The sequence below is a fragment of the Camelus ferus genome, chromosome 3 (assembly GCF_009834535.1).
Source record: "Camelus ferus isolate YT-003-E chromosome 3, BCGSAC_Cfer_1.0, whole genome shotgun sequence".
NCBI lineage: Eukaryota > Metazoa > Chordata > Mammalia > Artiodactyla > Camelidae > Camelus > Camelus ferus.
Genome location: NC_045698.1, coordinates 252,437 through 273,113, shown reverse-complemented (window position 1 = coordinate 273,113; position 20,677 = coordinate 252,437). Strand labels below are relative to the sequence as shown.

Sequence of the window (20,677 nt, the reverse complement as noted above, 5' to 3'; positions counted from 1 at the left end):
GCAGGTCATCAGGCCCCCGGGTTCAGCTGCTCTGCCATGAACCCAGGATGACCCAGAGCCAACCTGAAGCTCCTCACAAACGTAGTAACTAAAACACAGCACGGTGACCAGGGCTGCTGGTTCTCAGTGTGCTGCAGCTGAATGAACAGGATTCACACTTAGAACACACAGAATACCAAGCATGGCCCAGCACCACCCTGCTCCTTCCACAGCGCCTCCTCCTTGGGGCTAGCTGAGACCCTCACCTTGTACTGAAGTCATCTGCCAGGGACCCTCCCCGTGACTGTGAGTTTAGCACAGGCAGGGCCTGGGACACATGCGTCTGAGCCCCGGAGAGCCCGGGGCCAACCAGGGCCAGAGTGACCACAGTGATCACTAGCCACTGAGGGGAACCCAGTGAGCCTAGCTCAGTGACCACAGGCAGTCAGGGGTGCATGGTGGACAGTGGGGGGGGGCTAATGGTGGACGATTGGGGGTTCATGGTGGACGATCAGGGGCTATGGTGCACAGTCAAAGGTTTCACAGTGGGGAGTTATGGGGGCCTAAAAGCCCACCCAGGCCCCAGACATCTGAACTATCCTCTGGGGTGGGGCTAGAAGCTGTGGACTTCTGACCCACAGGGAGGCCGCTGGGTGGGCAGAAGGTGCAACGTTGCAGCTGTGGCTGGACACAGCCCGAGGCATGGCACAAGCCGGGGGACGGGGCCCTTGGTACGCCCGGCGCATGGTCGGGCAGGCGGAGGCTGTGAGACAGCAGGAATGAGGTGGGTGGGGCCTGGGGACTGTCTGGGGGTGGGGAACCGGCTGCCCTTCCCGGGCTGTGTCCACCCGCAGGCCAGCCGCAGCCATGGAACTTCTCCCACTTCTATTTACGTCAAAGGAGTTTGGGAACAACAGGCCCAGCAGACATAGCAGAAGGTGAGAAAATGCGATTTCTCTGAGCAGTAAGAACGAAGGGCGAGCAGGGAACCCCAGCCCCTGGAGAGGGAGCTGCAGGTGCAGCCACTGCTCAGTGGAAGGCCAGGATGGGCGGCCAGGTGCGGGGACACCAGGGAGCTCTCTCAGGGAGCCGAGCGGGAGCGGGGAGCCTGGGCCGGCCGCAGTGGGCCCCAGAAACACAGCTGCCGGCCTTGCCAGGTGTCCGTCCTGGGCTCCCATGCCACCCTTCAACAGTCAGGGACGGGTTGTTGTGCGACGGCCCCTCCTGCAGCCCACCGTCCCCTGCGGCCAACGCAAGACCCCTGCTCCTGGGCCACACAGCCCTGCCCACCCTGGCGGCTCTGCCCTGCCCTCCTGGGCCGATTCCCACGGTGCCCCTCTTCCTGCACCAGGCTTTGGTGGTGAGCTCTCTGGGGCTTCACGTCTGCCTTTCTGGAGGACCGTGGTCCCTGAACCCACGCGTCCAGCACCACAGGGAGGAAACCACAGCAGAAGCCCTGTCCGCAACCCTGCCGGTCAGCAGAGCGCCTTCGGGTCTGACCAGGGGAAGGGGGTCTCTAGGTCTTTCTTTAGAAGAGTGACAGCCTGAAGGTGCGCAAGTCTCCACGCCTGCAGTTCTTGGCGGGTCCCTTGCGGTTCCTGGGAATGTCCCGGGAATTGTGCTGGCTTTCCCAGAAACCAAGTCAGCGTGCTGGCACAGGCCGACGGCTGGCTCTCAAGGCTCCCAGGCAGGCAAGGCCACTCACAGCTGCTTCCACGAAGCCCACGGTGCCCGGGCACCCAGGGAGCCAGAGTTGGAGCCGAGGCGGCAGCCCAGGCTCTGTGAGTCCCAGGCCGAGGGCTGGTGTGGGAACTGGTGAAACCCCCTCACCTCAGGGGCCAGTCAGCACGTCTGTCCGTCTGCAACCTCCTCCCCTGCGGATCCTGCTCCAGCCTCGAACTCAGAAACCAAACAAATCAAACGAGTCTGTGCCTCCCCGTTGGCCGCTTTTGACTTCGTTTGGCATCTGGCAAAGCTTATTCCATTAAACATGGACACATGGTGTCTATGTCCACACAGGTGAGCCAGCACAGGCTCCAGTCCTTCCCCAAAGTCAGCCCCTAGTGCCCTAATGGGAGGAGTGGTCCCCAGAAGGCCTCAGGGACCCCCAAGGAGCCCAGGGCTGACTGGGGTCAGGGTGAGGAGGAGCTGGGGGGTGCAGCCCAGGGTGGGAGGTTTGGGGGAGCAGAGAACACTGGAAGAAATTCTTTCTGTGCTCTGCTCTGGCCCCTCCCCCAGCTGCCTGGGGACAGTCTGCCTGGTGGAGTGATGGGGCAAGGGTGCAGGGCCAGCCAGGGAGAGGCCCGTACTGCTGAGCTGTGCTTCCGAGCACTCACCCCTCCTGTCCTATGCAAGCCCCAGGCCAGGACTCCCAAGGTGGCCCTTTCTAAAGGGGAACCTTCCCCAAGGAGGCAAGCCCCACCCAAATCCGGCCTGGCCCCTCCCCCAGCCCCATCCCACCTGTCCCCAGCACACAGCTTGGCTCCTCAGGGGCAGAGCACACAGGGGCCAGAAGATAGTCTGGGGGATGCCCAGCATGTGGGGCAGCACAGAACAGAGACCAAACATGAGATAAGCATGAATTTAAATAGATATAAGGAGATAAGAAATATATTAGCAAAAAGAAATAGAAACAAGAACTATTACAAGCCAATTAAGGGGAACTGTTTATGAGGTGTGAGCCTAATAAGCAAGGAGGGAAGAAGAGTGTGACGGCTGCAGAGCTGGAGGGTCAGTCCTGAGGGCGGCAGGGAAGGGAGGCCAGGGGACAGAAGAGAGGCCCGTGGATGGAAGCGGTCACTCAGCAGTGCTGGGTAACAGCAGCTCCAGAGGGAGCACCGGTAATGGAGAGGGACAGTGTTTGATGCAACAATGGAAAGAAATGTCCAGATTAAAGAAGAAACACTTCAGATAGAAAGAACTCGGGAGCACCAAGTAGGCAAAACAAGACGGAAGACACGTTGTGCTGAAATTCAAAAATACCAAAGCCAAAGGTGGACTCATACAGCTCAGAGGGGGGTCAGAGCAGCCGCTGCAGTGGGCGTCGGGCCCCACCAGCAGCACAGGCACTGCAGACGATGGAGAAGCGTTTTTGAAGGTCGAAGAAAAAACTTTGAACTTACAATTCTACATTCAGCCAAACTGTCATCCAGCTGTGAGGGCATAACGTTCTCAAGCACGTGGGGAGACCCAGGGAGATTTCACACTGAGACTCACAACGAAAACGCCCCGGGGAGGCCTCAAAACGAGAAACACATCTAGGGACTGCTAGGAGGGGCCCCACATCCTGGTCAGCTCCCGAGGGGTCCCTAAAAGTTAGGAACACAGGCAAGATCTGCATCGTCCAGGATTCAACTTCTGGACAAAGTTGCTGCATCTGTGTAGGGGACCAGAGGGCTGAGCCGATGCCAGCCCTGCTGGAGAGACGCCAGCCCAGCTACGTCCAGGAGATGGAAGGGAAACCCACCTGGAAAGGCCTTTCTGAAGGCTTCCCCGTGAGAACAAAATCAGAATGTGGGGCTTTTAAACCCGCAGGATAAAGCTCGGTCTGCCGAATGGGGAGCTAGAGAGAAGAGAAAGAAACCAAGGACAGTGGAGGAATAGAAAGCACAAAACATGAGAGCAGAAATAGCCTCCATAAGCGTGATCACGGGAAACATGGACAGGCTAAACTTGCACGTCTGCAAGGGGGACGCGGAGCGAGAAAGGGGCCTGTACCCGAGGGGGTGGAGAGCCCACCAGTGCGAGGAGCGCCAAAGAGCAGGGCTTCGCGTCTGGTGAGACGGCCTTTAGCGGACAGGGTTAGAGCCGTGCACAGGATGTGAGAGCCGCACGGACCTCGAGTACCCGGTGGCTTCCTGCCCTGTGCGCGCTGCCTGGAGCCCGGCACTGGGAGCGGCTCTGATCTCGACCTCGGCCAGGGCGCCGCTCTGCCTGCACACCAGCTGCGCGGTCCTGCTGCTCTGCGCACGCCTGTGGGCTCGCTGACCCTTCTCAGCTGAGCATGGATGTGTTTCGAACACCTCGCTGCCCTCAGCGACCGTGGGCCCAGGACTCAGCCACACAGTCACTGACCGACCCCAATGTCCCTGGGGAACACGCCTCGTCCAGCAGCGTCTCATCCACCCACTTCTCCTTCCACTTGCTCCCCGTAGGGCCTTGGGCCCCAGGCCCCGCCTGCCACTCGGTCAGGGCCCTGGTTCTGGGTGGGGAGAGGCCCCTCCTGAATCCACGTGGGGAAGTGGACCTGGTCATGCCGAGGGGTCTGGGGCACATGTGGACCCAGGATGGAGGTAACCCCCTCAATGTTGTGCAGGCACTTCCTGGTGGCCGTCCAGCCTCCGTGGTCTTGCCTGCCCTCAGGGTGTAGAATTTCAGAAGCAAACACCTGGTCCTTGTCCTTCTCATCCTTTGTGCTGGTCACCTGGTGGGGGTCTTGGGCCGGAAACTCAGTCCTGGGTTCTGGGAAACCTTCCGGGCTGCTTCCTGAATGATTTCCTCCCCTCTGACCTCCCTGGAGCTCTGATCACGCAGGCCCTCTGGGGTCTGGCAGCCTTCCTGACTTTCCTCTGTTATTTGCCGCCTGTTTGCCACTTACTCGTGGTGATACTTTAACTCTGGACCACTCTTGGATTTCCAAGATTTGCTTTCACGCTTCTGTGAGCTCTTTTCAACCTCTGAGTTGTCCCTTCCATAGCAGCCCATTTCCCCAGTGTCCCCTCGCCTCGTCCCGAGGAGCCTGTCTGTCTGGCCGTCTCCCCTCCGCACGTCTGTCCCTCCAGGTTGATGTTCCTCCTGGACCCTGTGTTTTGCTCAGCAGCCTCTTTGCTGGAGGGTCCAAGGTGCCCGTGTGCACGAGGTTTGAGGAGCAGGTGCAGGTCGGCTGGCAGGAGGCCCCGCCACCACCGGCCTCTGTGCTGTTGAGTTCTGCAGGGAAGCCTGACGTCAGAGCCTTCAGGCCCACTTGCAAAGCCCTTTTTCCAAGTAAAGTAACATACTCACAGGCTCCGGGAATTCGGACAGGAACACTTTGGGGAACCAGTGTTCTGCCTACCACATCACCCCAAATCATCACATATACTGAGAACCAGAATGTGAGAATACCACTCAAGGGAGAAGACATGAGACAGACGCCACTTCTGAACTGAAAATGGTGGAATGACCACGTCAGGGATTTAACACAGCTGCCACGACTGTCCTCCCCGAGGGAAGAGCAACGCAGGTCACAGGTCTCAGAAGAGAAGCAGATACTATTAGAAAAGAACCACATGAGAATTTTAGAACTGAGAAATAAAATATGGGAAGTGGAAGCTCCACTGGGTGGGCTTAAGAGCAGAATGGCGCTGACAGAAAAAAGAATCAGTAAGGACAGAGCAATGGAAGGCGTCCAACCTGAGAGAGAAAACACTGGGAAGGTGAACACAGCCTCAAGGTCTCACACCTGTGTCAGCACAGTTTCTGAAATGGAAGAGAAAGACACGGGGCGGTAAAAAATGTGTGAAGAATACGGCCGAAAACTTTCTGAGTTTGATGAAAGACACAAACACACAGGTTCAAAAAGCCCGTGAGCCCTAAACAGGACGATCTAATAAACACAAACCCAGTCACGTCGGACTCGAGCATCGAAAGCCGCGGGTGCACCGAGCTGGAGCAGTGATGGATATTGCCAAAGCCAGAAGGGGCAGAAAACACGAGAGAGGGAAACAAAAAGCAGGAAAATTATACAATGGTGGACTTAAATCCAGCAATATCAATGATTTCCCTAATATAAATGGCCTTTAGAAGTGGTACTGTCAGACTGGACTTAAAAAATGAACAACAAAGAAAAGGTCCAAATACATACTGCCAACAGAAGACACAGTTTAAACATAACTATACAAATGGATTAAAAACAATGAGATGAAGCAGGATACGCCAAACAAACATTCACTGAAAAGAGCTGGGGTGACCATGTTAGTGTCAAACAAAGTAAACTTCAAGGCAAGGAAAGTAACCGGGGATGAAGAGGCGTCTTGCACTCGGACGGGACAGAAGGGTCAGTTCCCGAGGAAAACGTAGTAACTCCAGGCACGTCTGCCCCCTACAGCAGAACCCAAAGTACACAGAGTGAAGACTGACAGAGCTGAAAGGAGAAATCCCAGATCCACGATTTTACTAGACGACATCAACACTTGTGTTTCAAGTTGAGACCAGATAGAAAAGCAACAAGGATACACAAAAGCCACCATCATCAACCAGCTTGACAGAACTGACGTTTGGAAGAACACCTCCCCCACGGACAGCACTGCGGGAAGGGCCGCCTCCCGGCCGCGCCCACCGCGCCCGCCGCGCCCGCGGCGCCCACAGGCAGAAGGGGCTGGGGGCTCTCCGGGACCTCCTTCACGACAGCACTGGTCCCACTCAGAGGGGCTCATGACATCATCACCTCCCATGGACCCACCACCAGACACCATCCCAGTGGGGGTTGGGTCCCCAGTCTAGCATGAAGTTGACTGTATTGTATTAATTGGGGGGCTGGAATACAAGCATTCAGTCCATAGTAACAATCAATGAAACCAGCAACTGTGTCTGAGAAAAATCAATAAAACGAATAAAACTCTGGCCCAATGGACTAAGAAAAAATAAGAGAAAACACAGATCACCAATGAAATGAAAAAGGAGACGTGACTACAGAACCCACAGTCATTAAAAGGGCAACATGGGAAAAACCTGAACTGTACCCATAAAATCAACGACATAGATAAAACGGACCAACTCCTCGAAAGACACAGACTACTAAAATTCACACTAGAATAGGTAACCTGAATAGTCCTTTATCAATCAAAGAAACTAAATTCATACTTTAATCTTCTAACAAAGAAAACTCTCAGACTAGCTGTTTCTGCCTGGGAATCGTAACAAGCGTTTCAGGAGGCGGTAACAGCAATTCTACACAATCTCCTTCAGAAAACGCAAGAGATGGGAACACTCTCAACCAATTCCACGAAGCCTCCATCAGCGAGATACCACAACCTAACAGAGACGTTGCAAGAAAACTACAGAAATATTTCTCATCAACAAAAACACAAGCCCCCACACAGTATTACCAAATTGAGTCCAGCAATATACAAAGAAGATCTGTCCTGAGCCTGTCAATCAATGCAATTCACAATATTAACAGACTCAGGAAGAAAAATCACATCTCAACAGATGCAGAAAAAGCATCTGATAAAACTGATGAAACGGATAAAACGGGGGGGGGGGGCAGGGGTCCACTCATAGTAAGAACTCTCAGAAAACAAGGAATAGAGGGAAATTTCTTAATCTGATGTAAGGCATCTATAAAAACCAAAGCAAAGATCAAAGGTTTCTCCCCACTCTGAGGAAAAGGCAGGGTTGTCCCCTCACCTCTTCTGCTCTACCTGGTCCCAGAAGTCCTGGAAGTGCAGTAAGGCAGGAAAAACAAAGCGTGTAGTTTGAAAAAGAAGATAAAAACTGTCTCTCTTCTCAGAAAACATGATGATGTAAAAATTCCCAGAGTCTACAATAACAAAGAACTGCCAATGAATTCAACAGGGTCGCAGACACAAAGTCAACCTTGAAAAATAAAGTGTATTTCTATACACTACTGATGAAAACTGAGGTTAAACAACGGCTCATTTATAATAGCAACACAAATATAAAATGCTCACATGTAAATCTAGCAAATACACAGGTTCTCCATACTGAAAACCACAAAGCGCTGAAGACAGTCATAAAAGACCTAAATTAATGGGGAGGTACTGTGTTCATAAATTGGGAGGGTGGTGGTGTCAGGCTGTTGATTCTCCCCAGTCAAATCCCAGCGAAATTTCTGCAGATATCAACAAATTAACTCTAAAATGTATATGGAAAGACAGAGAAACTAGAATAGCCAAAACAATTCTGAAAAAGAACGACAATAATAAAGAAGTGAAGAGTCGCAGCGCCCGACTTCAGGACTTACTACGGAGCTGTAGTAACCAGGCAAGCACGGCGCTTACTTGCGAGAGGCCAGACACACAGCCAACAGGACAGGACAGAGTCCAGAGACAGACACAGAAAGACGGCCAACTGACTTTTCACAAAGGTGTGAAGGCAATTCAATGGAGAAGGGACCACCTTTTGAATAAACGGCTCTGAAACAACTGGACACTCACGTGCAGATACAGTCAGTCTTGACCTGCGTACCACAGTTAACCAACCAGGATTACAGGCCTGAATGTGAAACTCACTGTAAAGGTATGAAGTGTTGGGCACAAGCATCAGAGAATAACCTCTGTCACCTCAGGTCAGATAAAGAGTTCTTAGATATGACACCAAAATCATGATCTATGAAAAAAATCGAGACTGGACTCCGTCAAAGTTAAATTCCTTCACTCTCCGCAAGGCCCCGTCAAGGGAATGAGCAGGCCGGCCAGGCTGGGGGCACAGACTCACCGACCCTGCGCGCAGGGACGCACTCCCAGGACGCTCACAGGGCCTCTGAACACAACAGCAAGAGGGAAGACAGACAGACAGAAAGCCAGCCAGCAGACAGCTCACAAGGAGGGTCCGTCGCAGCAAGCGAACACACACTGACACCCCACGTCACTAGTGAGGAGGGAAACGCAGGTGAAACTGTAGTGAGGGTCCGGTCTGCCCTTATGGAAAAGGCTTCGTAACACTGGCGGGGCCGCGAGCGCGCGGCCACTTTGGAAGGCAGATTTCTTACGAAGTCAGACACATGCAGGTATTATCCACACAAAAGGAAAACCTATGCTCAGAGAAAACCTGTGTGTGAGTGTTTAGCATAGCTTGATTCACAAACAGCGCATCCTGGAAACAACCCCCACGTCCTCAGCGGCTGCGTGGGCAGGCGCCAGACCCTCAGGAGTGGAGGATGGAGTACGGAGCCAGGGTGGGCAGGCGTCTGTCAGCAAACAGACAGCAGGGCAGAGATGTGGGGCCGGAGGGAATGCTCAGGGGTGGCCACCACACTGCCAAGAAGAACGCGTTTTAGTGTGCATAAATTTAAAAATACAAGTTAGAAAATGTCTGGAGCAGCACGGGACACCTGAACTCTAGCGAGGGTCACGTGGTCAGAGCGTCTTCTGGCTGGACAGGTCCGAGCTCAGCGCTCCTGCAGGCACGTCGCTGCATCTGCGTAAACGTGACGGCCTTGCAGCCCAGCTTGGACGGGGTTTGAAGCCCAGGGCCTGCTCTGATTGCACAGCCAAGGTCAGTGCGCCCAGGACCACGCCTCCCTTCCCCCTCCCCCCACCTCCCCGCCTCCTCCGTCCTGTACCCAGTGCCGCACCAAGATGCTCCCTGGCTGGCAGCTCTGTGGGCGTCCTGGCTTCCCTGAGGCCCGCAGCTTCTAACATGGACCCAGAAACGTGGGGTCCAGCCCAAGCCCCAACGGGGACCCTCGACAAGCCCCTAATGGCCCCAAACCTCGGCTTCTCCACCTTAAAATCACAGGTGTGATTTTAAGAGTCTGCACCAGCCCTGAATCTCCTGTGAATTGATGACAGTTTATCTTCAAGAGACTGAAGTTTGGAGACAAGGGCTGAGAGTTTTTTCTTATTGTTGCTGGATTTGCTTATTTTGCTCTGTTTGGGAATACTTTTAAACTTCAAAAATAGACTCTAATCCCAAAATGTGAGAATCTCCGCTCTGGCGATGCTCTGGAGAGCGCTTGTCATGTAACCTACCCCGATTCCAATCAACGGGAATCTTCAGAAATTTCCTGTTGGACACAGAGGCAACCACGACTGGAACTGCTGGACCTCATTCTCCAAAACGGAGCTGGGGGTGCACCACTCTGGCCTGGCCGGGGAGCCGGGCACCAGGGCAGCCACAGTGCCCAGAGCAGAGGGGCAGTGGCCCCCGACCCCTCAGCCTCGGGACCTCGTTCTCAGAAAGTCCACCCGGAGGGCAGCTCCCAGAACCTCTACATGCCAGGATGGACGCACTGGTTCCCCTCCCTTCTGGGCCCTGAGGGAGCTGGCAGGGACGAGAGAGTCAGGCCTGGCTTCAGCCTCAGCCGGACCGCAGGGCTGTCTGCATCCAGAGGCCCCAGGGAATACTTGATCGTCCAGGCTTCAAGGCTTGGTTGAGAGCAGAAATGCCTGAAGGCTTCTCCAGGGAGGCAGGACCACCGTGCGGGGCTGCCGTTCTGCACCCACCAGAGGGGCCGGAAGAGGTGGCCTGGGCGGTGGCCCCGGAGCAGAGGTGAGCACGGCACCCCGAGCTCAGCTACGTGCACACGCTTCTGTATTTATAGCTCAGAACAAAAGTTTCAAAAAGATTTTATGGGTAAGATGTTATTTTAATTTTGAACATGAATGAAAAAGAGCAAACAACGCCAGTTATCTTTATCTTTTGCCAAGAACACAATTCAAACTGGCACGACGTGTTTCAGCTCCAGGTTTACCAGCACTGACAGAAAAGAGCAGTTTCAGAGGAAACTTCACAGTATTTAAGATTGGCTTCCTAAAACCCGACGAGTAATGGGTGTCAGACGTTTCCTCCACTGAAAGCAGGACAGCCCACGCTCACTTCGCTCAGACCCAGCTCTGCGCAGACCGGCTCCGAGGCAGCTACTACCCTGGGGGCTCGCACTCAGCACGAACCAGCCGCCTGCGAGAACGCCCTCCTCACAGAAAGGAAGTGGCCTCAAGCTCACTGACCCTCAGAGCACATCCAGACCCCCCAGCTGGGGCTGCGAGCTGGGGGGCCGTGGGGCCGGTGGGTGACGGGGCTGGACACGTGCGAGAGCAGAGGGCAGTGCCCACACGATGAGCAGGGGCAGCGTGAGGGGGACACCAGGGCCCTGATCCTGGGCAACGGGATCCGAGAAGATATGGGCAGAACAAAGACCTAGGGATGGGGACCAGGAGGACCAGTCGGCCAAAGCCTGGCCACTGGCCCCAGCCATCCTAAAAGCTCATCAGGTTTTTAGGGTTACTCCACCCTCGCCTCCTTGTAAACAGCTGAAACTTCTAACAAGTTGAAGTGCCGTGGGGAGAGGGTGCCAACCTCAGGGCTTGGCTGAGATGGGACAGGAAAAGTGTCTTACAGGGAGGGTGCCTGCTTAGCATGCACACGGTCCTGGGTTCAATCCTCAGTACCTCGTTAAATAAATAAATAAACCTAATTACTGCCCCCACAAAATTAAAAAAGAAAAGGTGTCTTGCTGGCTCCCCACCTCTGCCCTTCCCCACTGACAGGTGGGAGAACCAGAAAATGCAGGCTGGAAAACGATTTTCAGATTTGAAGACCTGGGCCGCCAGCTCACCGGCTTGCACTGCCCCCAGAGCGCCACCATCCCACCCTTCCCAGAGCCTTAACTTCTGCGTGGTTGTAAAAGGTCACATCTGGGGACCCAGGAGAGAGGCCTGCACACCGGGCGCTGGTGTGATCTGAGGGGGAAGGGGCTCACCTCCAGCAGCAGCCTTCCCTCCGGCACGGCGGACCCTCCGCACGGACCTCTGTCTCCTGGTGGGGGGGCACTGGCAGCCGGCTGCTGTGGGCGCCGCTCCTGCAGGGCTGTGGGAGGAGAGAGCAGTTACTTACAGCCTTCCTGGGCCTGGCCACATTTCCCCTGTTTCCCCAACTTCCACTCCACAGTTCTCTGCTGCCACCCTCTGCAGGTCAGACAGGCGGACATCGTCCTCATCCCAGCCCCTGGCACCTGGCAGGGGGCCCCCAAGTCCACGCTCAGCATCCTCCTGGACACTGGGAATTACAGGGTCCCCAAGGCTGCTGAGGGGACAGGCAGGTAAAGGGGGTCCCAGCCAGCAGCGGGCCTGGTGCTGGTGGCTCCACGGAGGCCGGGTGGGACATGTCTCTGTTTCCCCTCATTTTGGGGATTTGTAGATGGAAGCTCCAAGGGCGTCAGTGCCACCAAGGGCCCTGCAGACCGTCACTCGCCTCCTTCTGGTCTTGGGATAAAACAAACAAGCGTGAAACTCTCCAGTGTTTCTCCTTTGAGACCACCAAGTTGTGCTGGGCTTTTCCTCGGGGGCGCGCTGGGCTGTTCTGGCTCTCACACGTCATCGACTGTCGGGGAGACCTCGGGGCTCTGCTGCCCTGGCCAGCTCCCCACGACTGCGCCCTTGGCTGATGGGCAGCACCAGCTCCCCCAAGAGCTGGTCAGAGGTGCAGGGCCCCAAGCCCCAGGCCAGTAGGCCCCCGATGAGCTCTCCGGGTTGAGATGCTTGGTCTAACCCTCCTCAACCCTCAAGTGGGCCGGACCACTGCAGATGGAGCCCCCGATGCACACGCATGCACGCGTGCACACGTGTACACACGCGCGCGCATACACGTACACGCGCACACACATGTATGTGTACACACACATCCCAGCAGAGGCCAAGCCGGCCCTTCATATACGCCCCTGCTGCCAGGCGCAGGGTGTCCACAGGAACAATGGCCTCCATGCAGAGCCTCCTGGACGGTGGCCCTCGGGGCCCTGCTGTGGCCTTTGGTCTCCCCCAGCCTCTCCATCCTCACCTCTCTCAGAAGCTTACCCCATCCCCTCCTCTCCCGCAGGACTTCTGTTCACTGCATGAAAGACAACAAGAAAAGAACGCATTTCCTCGCCAGAAAGCAGGTGTATCCTGGGAAATAGTCCAGTCACTCCTGGGTCCAGGCAGAGATGCAGACGCCCAGGACTCCCTTCCAAACTGAAACTTGTCAGCCACCAGGTCCCCCGAGAGGGCACTGGTTTTCAAGGCAGTGAAACAGCTCTGAGCGAGAAGCCAGAGGCCTTAACGTTTAATCCATTTTGTGCTCCACTCCACTCAGAAAGGCTTGAGACACCGAACTCACACAGCTCTGCTTCCTGGAGCACAGAGGCCTCACGCAGACCCAAGAGGAGCTGGCGCTGAGAGGTGCCACGTCCCCGAGGGAACCTTCTGGTCCCAGAGGGTCACGCAGACCCCACGCTCTCAGAGGCCGAGAAAGATAAAGGAGGGAAAACTCTGACTAGCGAGGGCCGGGGTCTCCCTGACTCCCACCCCTCCCCCTGTGACGTCACAAGGCCAGGGCCAGCCTCCCAGCTCCCCAGAGGATCCAGCCCTGCTGACCACCCAGAGACCACGTCTTCCAGGTGGGTGGGGCAGAGCCTGGAGCAGGTCTGGAAGAGTCTGGAGCCCGGAGAGGAGCTGGGGCCCGGACCCCCATCTCAGTGCACCCACAGTCGCCCCCTACAGCCCAGACCACCAAGGCCTCCCTCACAGCAAATTCATTGCAGGGACCACCCCGCCACACTGACCCAGCTCAAGCCAGCCCTCTACCCGAATTGAGGGGAAGGGGAGTTTGGGGTTGGGCTGTCCCTGCCCTCCTCTCTCTCACCCCTGCAGACCTGCCTGGGGGATGCTGCCACCCCCAGATGGAAAGCTGGGGGGATCCCCAGGTGGTGATGTCATCCCAGATGTGGTTCACTGACCCCTGCTGGGACTCTGCCCCCCACTGGGAGAGGCACAGAGCCACAGTGCTCCCAGACTCACAGGGGCCAATGCCCACACAGGACATGGGGGCAGCCTGGGTGGGGGATGGTGGGCACTCCCTGGAGGCAGGAACGGGGGTCCCCTTCTAACCTCCCTCCCCCTACCCCTGCATGGCTCTCTGTACTGGGGAGCCAGCCCCCCAGCATCGCGTGCGCCCCGGCCAGGCACCCCCACTTCCCTCCTCCGCAGCCACATTCCGCAGGGCACGCCCGGCAGGGCCTCCTCGGGCTCCTGTCACGCGATGGGGCGTCAGCACAGCAGTGACAGCAGCCTGGACCCCGGCCAGGGCCTCGCGTGCAAGCAGGGCCGCCAGCGCGCCCCACCCCCAGGCCTGTGGTGAGACAAGAAGAAACCGAATGTGATTCGGAGGCTGTCCTGCAGGCCCAGCCAGGGTGGGGGGCAGCCTTCCCGAAAACCCATCTGAGTGACAGCCCTGCCCCACCTCCTTCCAGGTCGCCCAGTTCAGGGGTGCAAGGAAGTTGACACAAGGCAACAACTCCAGTGGGGGTGGGGGTCACAGCCAGGGCTCGCGGGCTTGGGGGGTGTCAATCCTCTCACAGGTGGACTGTGGCAATGGCACAGAATGGAGGGAGGGAGGAGGAGCAGCCTGGAGTAGGGGAGACAGCCAGGCAGAAGGGGGAGGAGCAGCAGGGAGGGTGAGCAGAGTAGTGGGGGGATGGGGACAGCCCAGTGTTGGGGGAGCAGCGCTGGCAGCGTGGGAGCAGCAAGGGAGGAGGGGCGGTGGGAGCAGCCCAGTGGAGGGGGAGCAGTGGGGTGGGAGCAGCTCAGCTGGGGGAGCAGGAGGGTGTGGGAAACACCCAGTGGGGAGGCAGCTGGAGGGGAACAGCCCCAGGGATGGGGGAAGCAGCCTGCTGCTCCCCGCAGCGCCGTCTGGCCTCAGCTCTGCCCAGTCACCAGGGTCTGTTACCGCATCTCACCCTTTCTCTCCTTTCCCTGTGACCACGGGCGTCACCTGAGGATCTGACTTGGAAGAGGGTCTAGCCCCCCTGAGTGGGGAGCTGGTGGGGAGGCGGGGGCTGTGTGTGGAGGAGGCCTCTGGAGAGAGAGCCCAGCCCCACCGCTTCTCCGCCTGGACTCCACTGCGACAAGGGGCAAGCCCACCATCTCAGCCCCCGGCCCCCCACCATCTGCACCTGGTTGCCCGTGGTTAACAGGCCAGGGAGAGAAGCTGGCAGGGAGCAGGTGCAGGGGTGTCCATCAGGGAGTTTGCAAAAGTGTAGAGAGAAAGGGGCCCCCAAGGCCTGGAGAGGAGGGGCATTCCAGGGGTAAGAGGGCCCCGAAGGCCCAGAGCTCAAGGAATTAGCTCTGGTCCAGCCAGGCAAGCAGATGCCCGTCCGTGTCCAAGGGCCTCATGCCCCGGCGAGCTGCTGCCCCCACCCGCTGACCCTGTGCTGTCCCCAGAATGGGGCCACGCCAGGTGAGATGGGCTTCCGCCAGCACCTATATCCCACCAGCCACACCCTGCGGGCGGCCAGCCCTTTTCCCGCCCAGCTGGCTTCTGAGTGGCAGTGGGAGGTGGGGGGCTGCCAAGACCCCTGGCCCCACCGCAGCTGTCCTTGCCCTGGGCAGAGCTTGGGGCTGGCTTTGGGCACTGGCTCTGCAGACAGAGCTCAGGTCACAAGGCAGAAGAGGAGGCATGGCCAGGGCTGCCCACGCCCCAAAATGAACAGGCTCCTGCCTGATCCCTGAGACCCGCCTGGGCCCAGCCCTCAGCGCCTCCCTGAACTTCAGCCATACTGCAGGGTCTCCCTGTACAGTCTAAACTATCCACCAGCTGGCTGCAGAATTAACCCTTCTCCCACTTCACTGACTCCTGCACCCCTGAAAGGTCCGCTCGGAACAGACAGAATCTGAGGCACTGTCACAGAGACAGTGGCTGTCCCCGTGCATCCGCTACTCACACACCCATGAGGGGTGGGGTGAGAATGGAAAGGCCGCTTCCCTTCGGGGCTCAGAGTGAAGCTACCGCACCCCGCCAGCCCCAACCTGGTACCCGACTTCCTTGCTAAGAGACCTCCATGTCCTTCACACAGAGGAGACTCAGGGCAGGTTGCCAACCTGGGCCGAGCCATGTGCCACAGGGACCCAGCCCCTCCAGCAGCTGCTCAGAGGTCTAGCCATTGAGAGGTGCCAAGTGTTCTGGAGAGGAACCAGGAGACGCCACTGTCTCTGCCTCTGGATGGTGCTGTGATGCCCAGGAGGTGGCAGCCACTTTGCTCCCAGCTCAGGTGAAGCCAACTCCTCAGGGGACAGGACAAGTGAGCCCAGTTTGTGGGATGCACTGAATGTGGGATGTCCAGGGGTTGGGGTGCAGGACTTCTGCTACCCAGGTGACTGAGAGAGAAGCCAGGAGCACCACAGGAGGCTGGGTGAAACCCGATTCTGACCAGCTGCAGCTCCTGGAGCAGACAGGTCTGTGTCCACAGTCCAGCCCCTGCTTTGGATGAACACATGCCTGGTAAAACCTGGCACTATTTCAGTGTCGAGTGGAGAACCCCAGGCTCTGCACTATGTCCTGACCTCCGTGCTCTGGGCAACGCCACCTAGGCCACCCACTTCCAGCCCTGCTCCAGCAGCAAACTGGCCCCTAGGCCCTCAGTTCAGAGCCGACATGCACACTTGTCCTCTGGAGACGGCTGGCGTGACCACCTACTCCCCTCTGCACTGTGCCCAGAGGTCAGGGTGGAGGGGACATAAATGAGCTTGGAGCTCTACGGGGGCCCCAAGGAGCAGGAGGCCTCCCATTTCTGCCCACTTCCAGCCCAGACCCCTCAGAGGCCTGCTTAGCAGAGGGGCACAGCTCAGAGCAGGGATCAGTGCCCCTGCAGGATGGGGCTGGGCTGTTGTGAGGGCCACACACCTGCCAGCCCCGAGTAGGGCCTGGGCGGCAGGTGCCCGGTACACGGCCTAACGGTCCACCCCTGCATCTTACTGTCACCAGCTCAGCACCAACCCCGAGAGGTGGCCTGTTGACACACGCCCGTGTCCCCCAGATTCCTGTGTGGAAACCTGATCCCCACAGTGATGGTGCCAGGAGGGGCCTCTGGGTCGTGCGGGCGGGAGCCTCATGGATGGCACTAGTGCCGTCATCAGAGACCTCAGGGCGCTGCCTCGCCCCTTCCCCTGTGCGAGGACCGCCCAGAAGCAGGTCCTCACCAGAACCTGACCCTGGAGCAGAGGAGCCGACAGACGGGAGTCACCTGCGGGCCAGGTCCCTGGCGGCTGTGCACTGGCCGCTCATGGGCTGCAGGCGGCCGTCCCCTTCATGCAGACGGGGCCTGGGGCCAGGCGAGCATGACCTTCTAGTGGGCCCTCTTGTCACCAGCGGGGGCTGGCCTGCCCTCCTGTGAGACAGAGAGGTCCAGCACGTGGAGGGTCGTCCACCCGGAATGGCCAGGATGTCAACTGGCTCCACTCACCCCTGCTCCCACTGCCAGGCCCCCTTCGGGTGACCTTGGTGACAATGCTTGGGGGCCCAGAAGCCACATTTGTCCTGGACTTGACAGGAGCCCTGCGGGGCCCCAGCTCACCTCTCCCGACACCCACTCTCTCCACGAAGACTGGGCCTATTTGTGGGTCCCTTGCAGGGAGGGCAGCCTGTGGAGGGGACTCAGCGACCCAGCCTGGCAGGAGGGCGGGAGTGGTGGGAGGGCATTCCAGGGAAGGGAGGGGGAGGGCTTGGTGCTTCGCCTCTGACCCGTGCTCCCCACCCCAGCTGTGCCTACAAACCCTCTGCAATTTTGGCGTCGAATTTATGGATCACCCCACAGTTTTCAAGCTCTCCTCCCCTTACTTTCAAGAACTGAAAAAGAAACTCCTTGTTTTGCGTTTGGAAGACAGACATGGCCTGCGTGCTGGAAGGGAGTTCTGCCTGCTGATTCCTGACGGCTGCAAACTGTGTTTGCAGAGGAAACTCGGGGCTCTCAGTCTCCTTCTAAACAGGTTGTTCTCTGCACTTGGGCTGCTGAGAACTGATGGGTCCAGGGTTAGGGTGTCCCACGGGAAGGTGAGAGGAAGCACTTGCGAATAAGACTGCAGAAGCCAGACCAGCAAGCTCTTCTCTAACCTCCCAGGGAGGCGGCTGCGAGTGAGGGTGTGCGTCCTGCCAAAGCCTGCGTTTGAGGCTCGTGGGGAGAGGGATGAAAACTGCCTTTCAAAGCCCCAGGTTCAGTCAGGCAAGAAGAAACGTCACAGCATGCTCGCCTCGTGCGGAGGTGATATTTAGAAAACGAGGCAACCCCAAGATGTGTAGTTCATCAACTTGTTGATTTTCTACAGAAATAACTTCCCTATTTTCCAAAATGACCTGGCAAGCTTTAGAGGTTTCACACTTCACTGTGGCTCAAAAAGCACCAGGATAGCTGCGTTTCCCCAGCCCCCGACGGTGGGGAGGCAGCACCGGCTGCACCCACAGTTCTCTGGTCACAGGAGTGTGCTTCTCACCTTGCTCTAAGGTCTGGTGGGCTGGGAGCCCAGGGCTCCGTGGTGATGCCACCAGGCGTCCTGCAGAGGAAACCGCTGTCTCCTTCAATCCTCAGGTTGCAGAGCAAGATGCAACCAGAAAGCGCTCATTAGGGAGAAAAGGAAAAGGGATCTTATTTACATGCATTCTGGACCCATGTGCTCTTCGTTGTAGACAAGGTAGACCATTCGGGCTTCCTGTTAAGTGTCCACAATCAGAAGGAAAGTGCACCAGTGTCGGGCTGAGGGGCAGAAACATTTTGTAAAGCCAGACAAAACCAAAAAAAAAAAGTTCCTCCCTTAGCAACCTCACAGCAGCAGGTGTCACGATAAGCACGGTGACACCGAGTTGGGGACCCCAGGTGGATGCAGCTCGAGGGGCCACGCCCAGCCTGTCGTAGGGGCAGCTCCAGGGGGGGCAAGCCTGGGGTCTTGTGCTCGGGAGGAGCCCCCAGTGTGGCTGTCATGGGGTCTGATCCACGTGTAAGTTATGAATTTGTAAGTAGACTTTAAAGAAGCCTCCAGGCATGTAACCTTGAGTTTGCACATCAAGGGACTTGGAGCCTGTCTGCCTGTCAGTCACCAGCATCCAGTTTACTCACAAATCAATCACATGTGATCTGTTCTGATCAGGTCCTGCCTGGCCCACCGCCCACAGGCAGTGAGCTGAGCACTAGGAGGTGGAAGGTCTCAGTGCCCCAGGCTGCCCAGGCACCAGGGGCCTCCTGCAGCCAGGGTCATTCACTCTCCCATGCAGCCACGCATCTCCTCAGCCCCCGGCCACGCACATGGAGACCGCGGGGGACACAGCCCAGCACTGAGGACAGCAGCGGGTAGAGGGTCCCCATGCGGCTAGAGGAGCCTCCTCAGGGGGTGACTTTGAGCAAACGCCAGGAGAACAGTGACCAGCAGGGCCGGACATGAGAAGGCTGCAGGTGAGTGGGTCGTCACCAGCCCCCAGGAGCCCCCTCCCAGCCCTCCCGGCTCTCCATCCCACTGCCTGCTCCCCGCCTGACCCCCACGCCACCCCGTCTGTGAAACAGTAGGTGGAAACGTGGCTGTGAGAAGACACCGCTGTGCTCACTCCTCTTGCAAAAGCGCTGGTGCCCGAAAGTGCCAGGTGACCCTGAAAATGCCCGGTGCCTGTAGATGTTCAAGTATCTCCAAGCTCTCCCGACAGCGGCCCCGCCCAGCGGCCACGCCCACCCCTCCCGCGCCCTGCCCCCTGCTGTCCCCTCCGCCCCGCCCACCACTGCCCTGCCCACACCTCTCCCCACCAGCTCTTCCAGAGCTCCCTCCATTCACACCCTTAGCAACTTCTCAGTTTTGCAGTTTTCTCTGTTCATTTGTGTTTTATTCTGAGACACTGTCAAACTTGCAGGAAAGTTACAAGAACGACAACCGGTCCCTCTGCCCAGAGACTCCACTGGGCCTCACCGACTGTCCCACAGCCTCCTCTCTGCCAAGGTCAGTCCCAAGGCTCTGTTTCCCTCTGTCCAGAGGCTCCTTGGTCTCTCCTCGACTCATGACAGGACAAGCTATGTTGCCAGCTGCCCCTCAGCCTGGGTTTGCTGGTGTGCCAGGATGTTCAGCGGGGCCGTCACAAAGGGCAGCCGCCTCCTCACGCATCCTGCAGGCTGGCACATGAGGTCAGTTTCTTCCAGGAACAGTGGTGGGGTCACGTTTGGTCACTAGGATGGTGTGCACTGGGTTTCCCTACTCCATGGTTTTTCCCTTTGTAGTTAATTCATATTTTGTTGGGAGGCAGGTCAAGTTTAAAAGCTCCTTTTCTCATGCCGCTTCCACCCCTAATTTTAGTGTCCACTGACGTTTCTTGCCTGAATTGTTAGTACAGTGGTTACCAACTGGTGACTTTATAATCCGCCTCTTCTCTCTTCAGTCAGCTGTGTGGAATCCCCTCTCCTGGTTGGATTTGTTCATTCATTCATTCACATCAGTGGGGACTTATGGAATCCTGTTTCACTCGCTGGCTTGTACTCCATCACCACCCTTGCCCACCTCAGTGCTGACACTGCCCCAGAGCTGGCCGGGGGTCCCCACAGGCCAGCTCTGTGTCCCAGGCTTGTCTCCATCTCGCCTGAGCACGGAGAGCTCTCCAGCACCGCCATCGCAGCTGCTCTTGTCTCTGCTCTGCTCTGACTCTGGAAGGAGGCCAAAGAGCGCCCTTCCTTTTCGTCTGGAAACCGAGTGTGAGCTGTGCTGCCTGCTGTGGGGGTGGGAGGAGCCGTCAGTGGACAACGCCAGGAAGCACACAGTGGTGAGTTCACCAGTGCCTCCAGTTCCAATCCTACACCTCATGGTCCAGCACAGACAGACTGAGTCTTCCCTTTCGCATTTGGTAGAAATTGCTTTAAAACGATCTTGGCCTGGATCTTCTCCGTGGAAGGATTTTAACCACTGACTCCAACAGTCATGTGACTATTGAGGGTTTCTATTTCTTCTCCAGTCAGTTTTAATAAGCTATGTTTCTAGGCACTTATTCATTTATGCTTTCAAGTTTATTGGTGTGAATTTGTTCACAAAAAGCTCATCGTTAAACACCTGCAGCCTCTGCAATCGTGTTCCCGTCACATTCTTAATACCGTTTGCTGTTTCCCGTGCTCGTCTCACCAGGCCTTTGCGGTTTTATCATTTTAAAGGAACTCTGTTGTATGTTTCTCCTCTATTTCACCAATATCTTCTCCTTTACTATTTCCTTTCTT

General features: G+C 57.1%; 1 protein-coding gene across 4 annotated transcripts in view; it reads right to left on the bottom strand.

The window, feature by feature from the left end:
- AHRR (aryl-hydrocarbon receptor repressor) overlaps positions 1-20,677 on the bottom strand; it is a 65,082-nt gene that overhangs the window by 21,676 nt on the left and 22,729 nt on the right. For all 4 annotated transcript variants that reach the window (XM_032469112.1, XM_032469121.1, XM_032469124.1 and 1 more), the window contains one exon: positions 11,402-11,508. In XM_032469112.1, the coding sequence (XP_032325003.1) occupies positions 11,402-11,508 (107 nt within the window). The remainder of the gene's footprint in view (positions 1-11,401; positions 11,509-20,677) is intronic.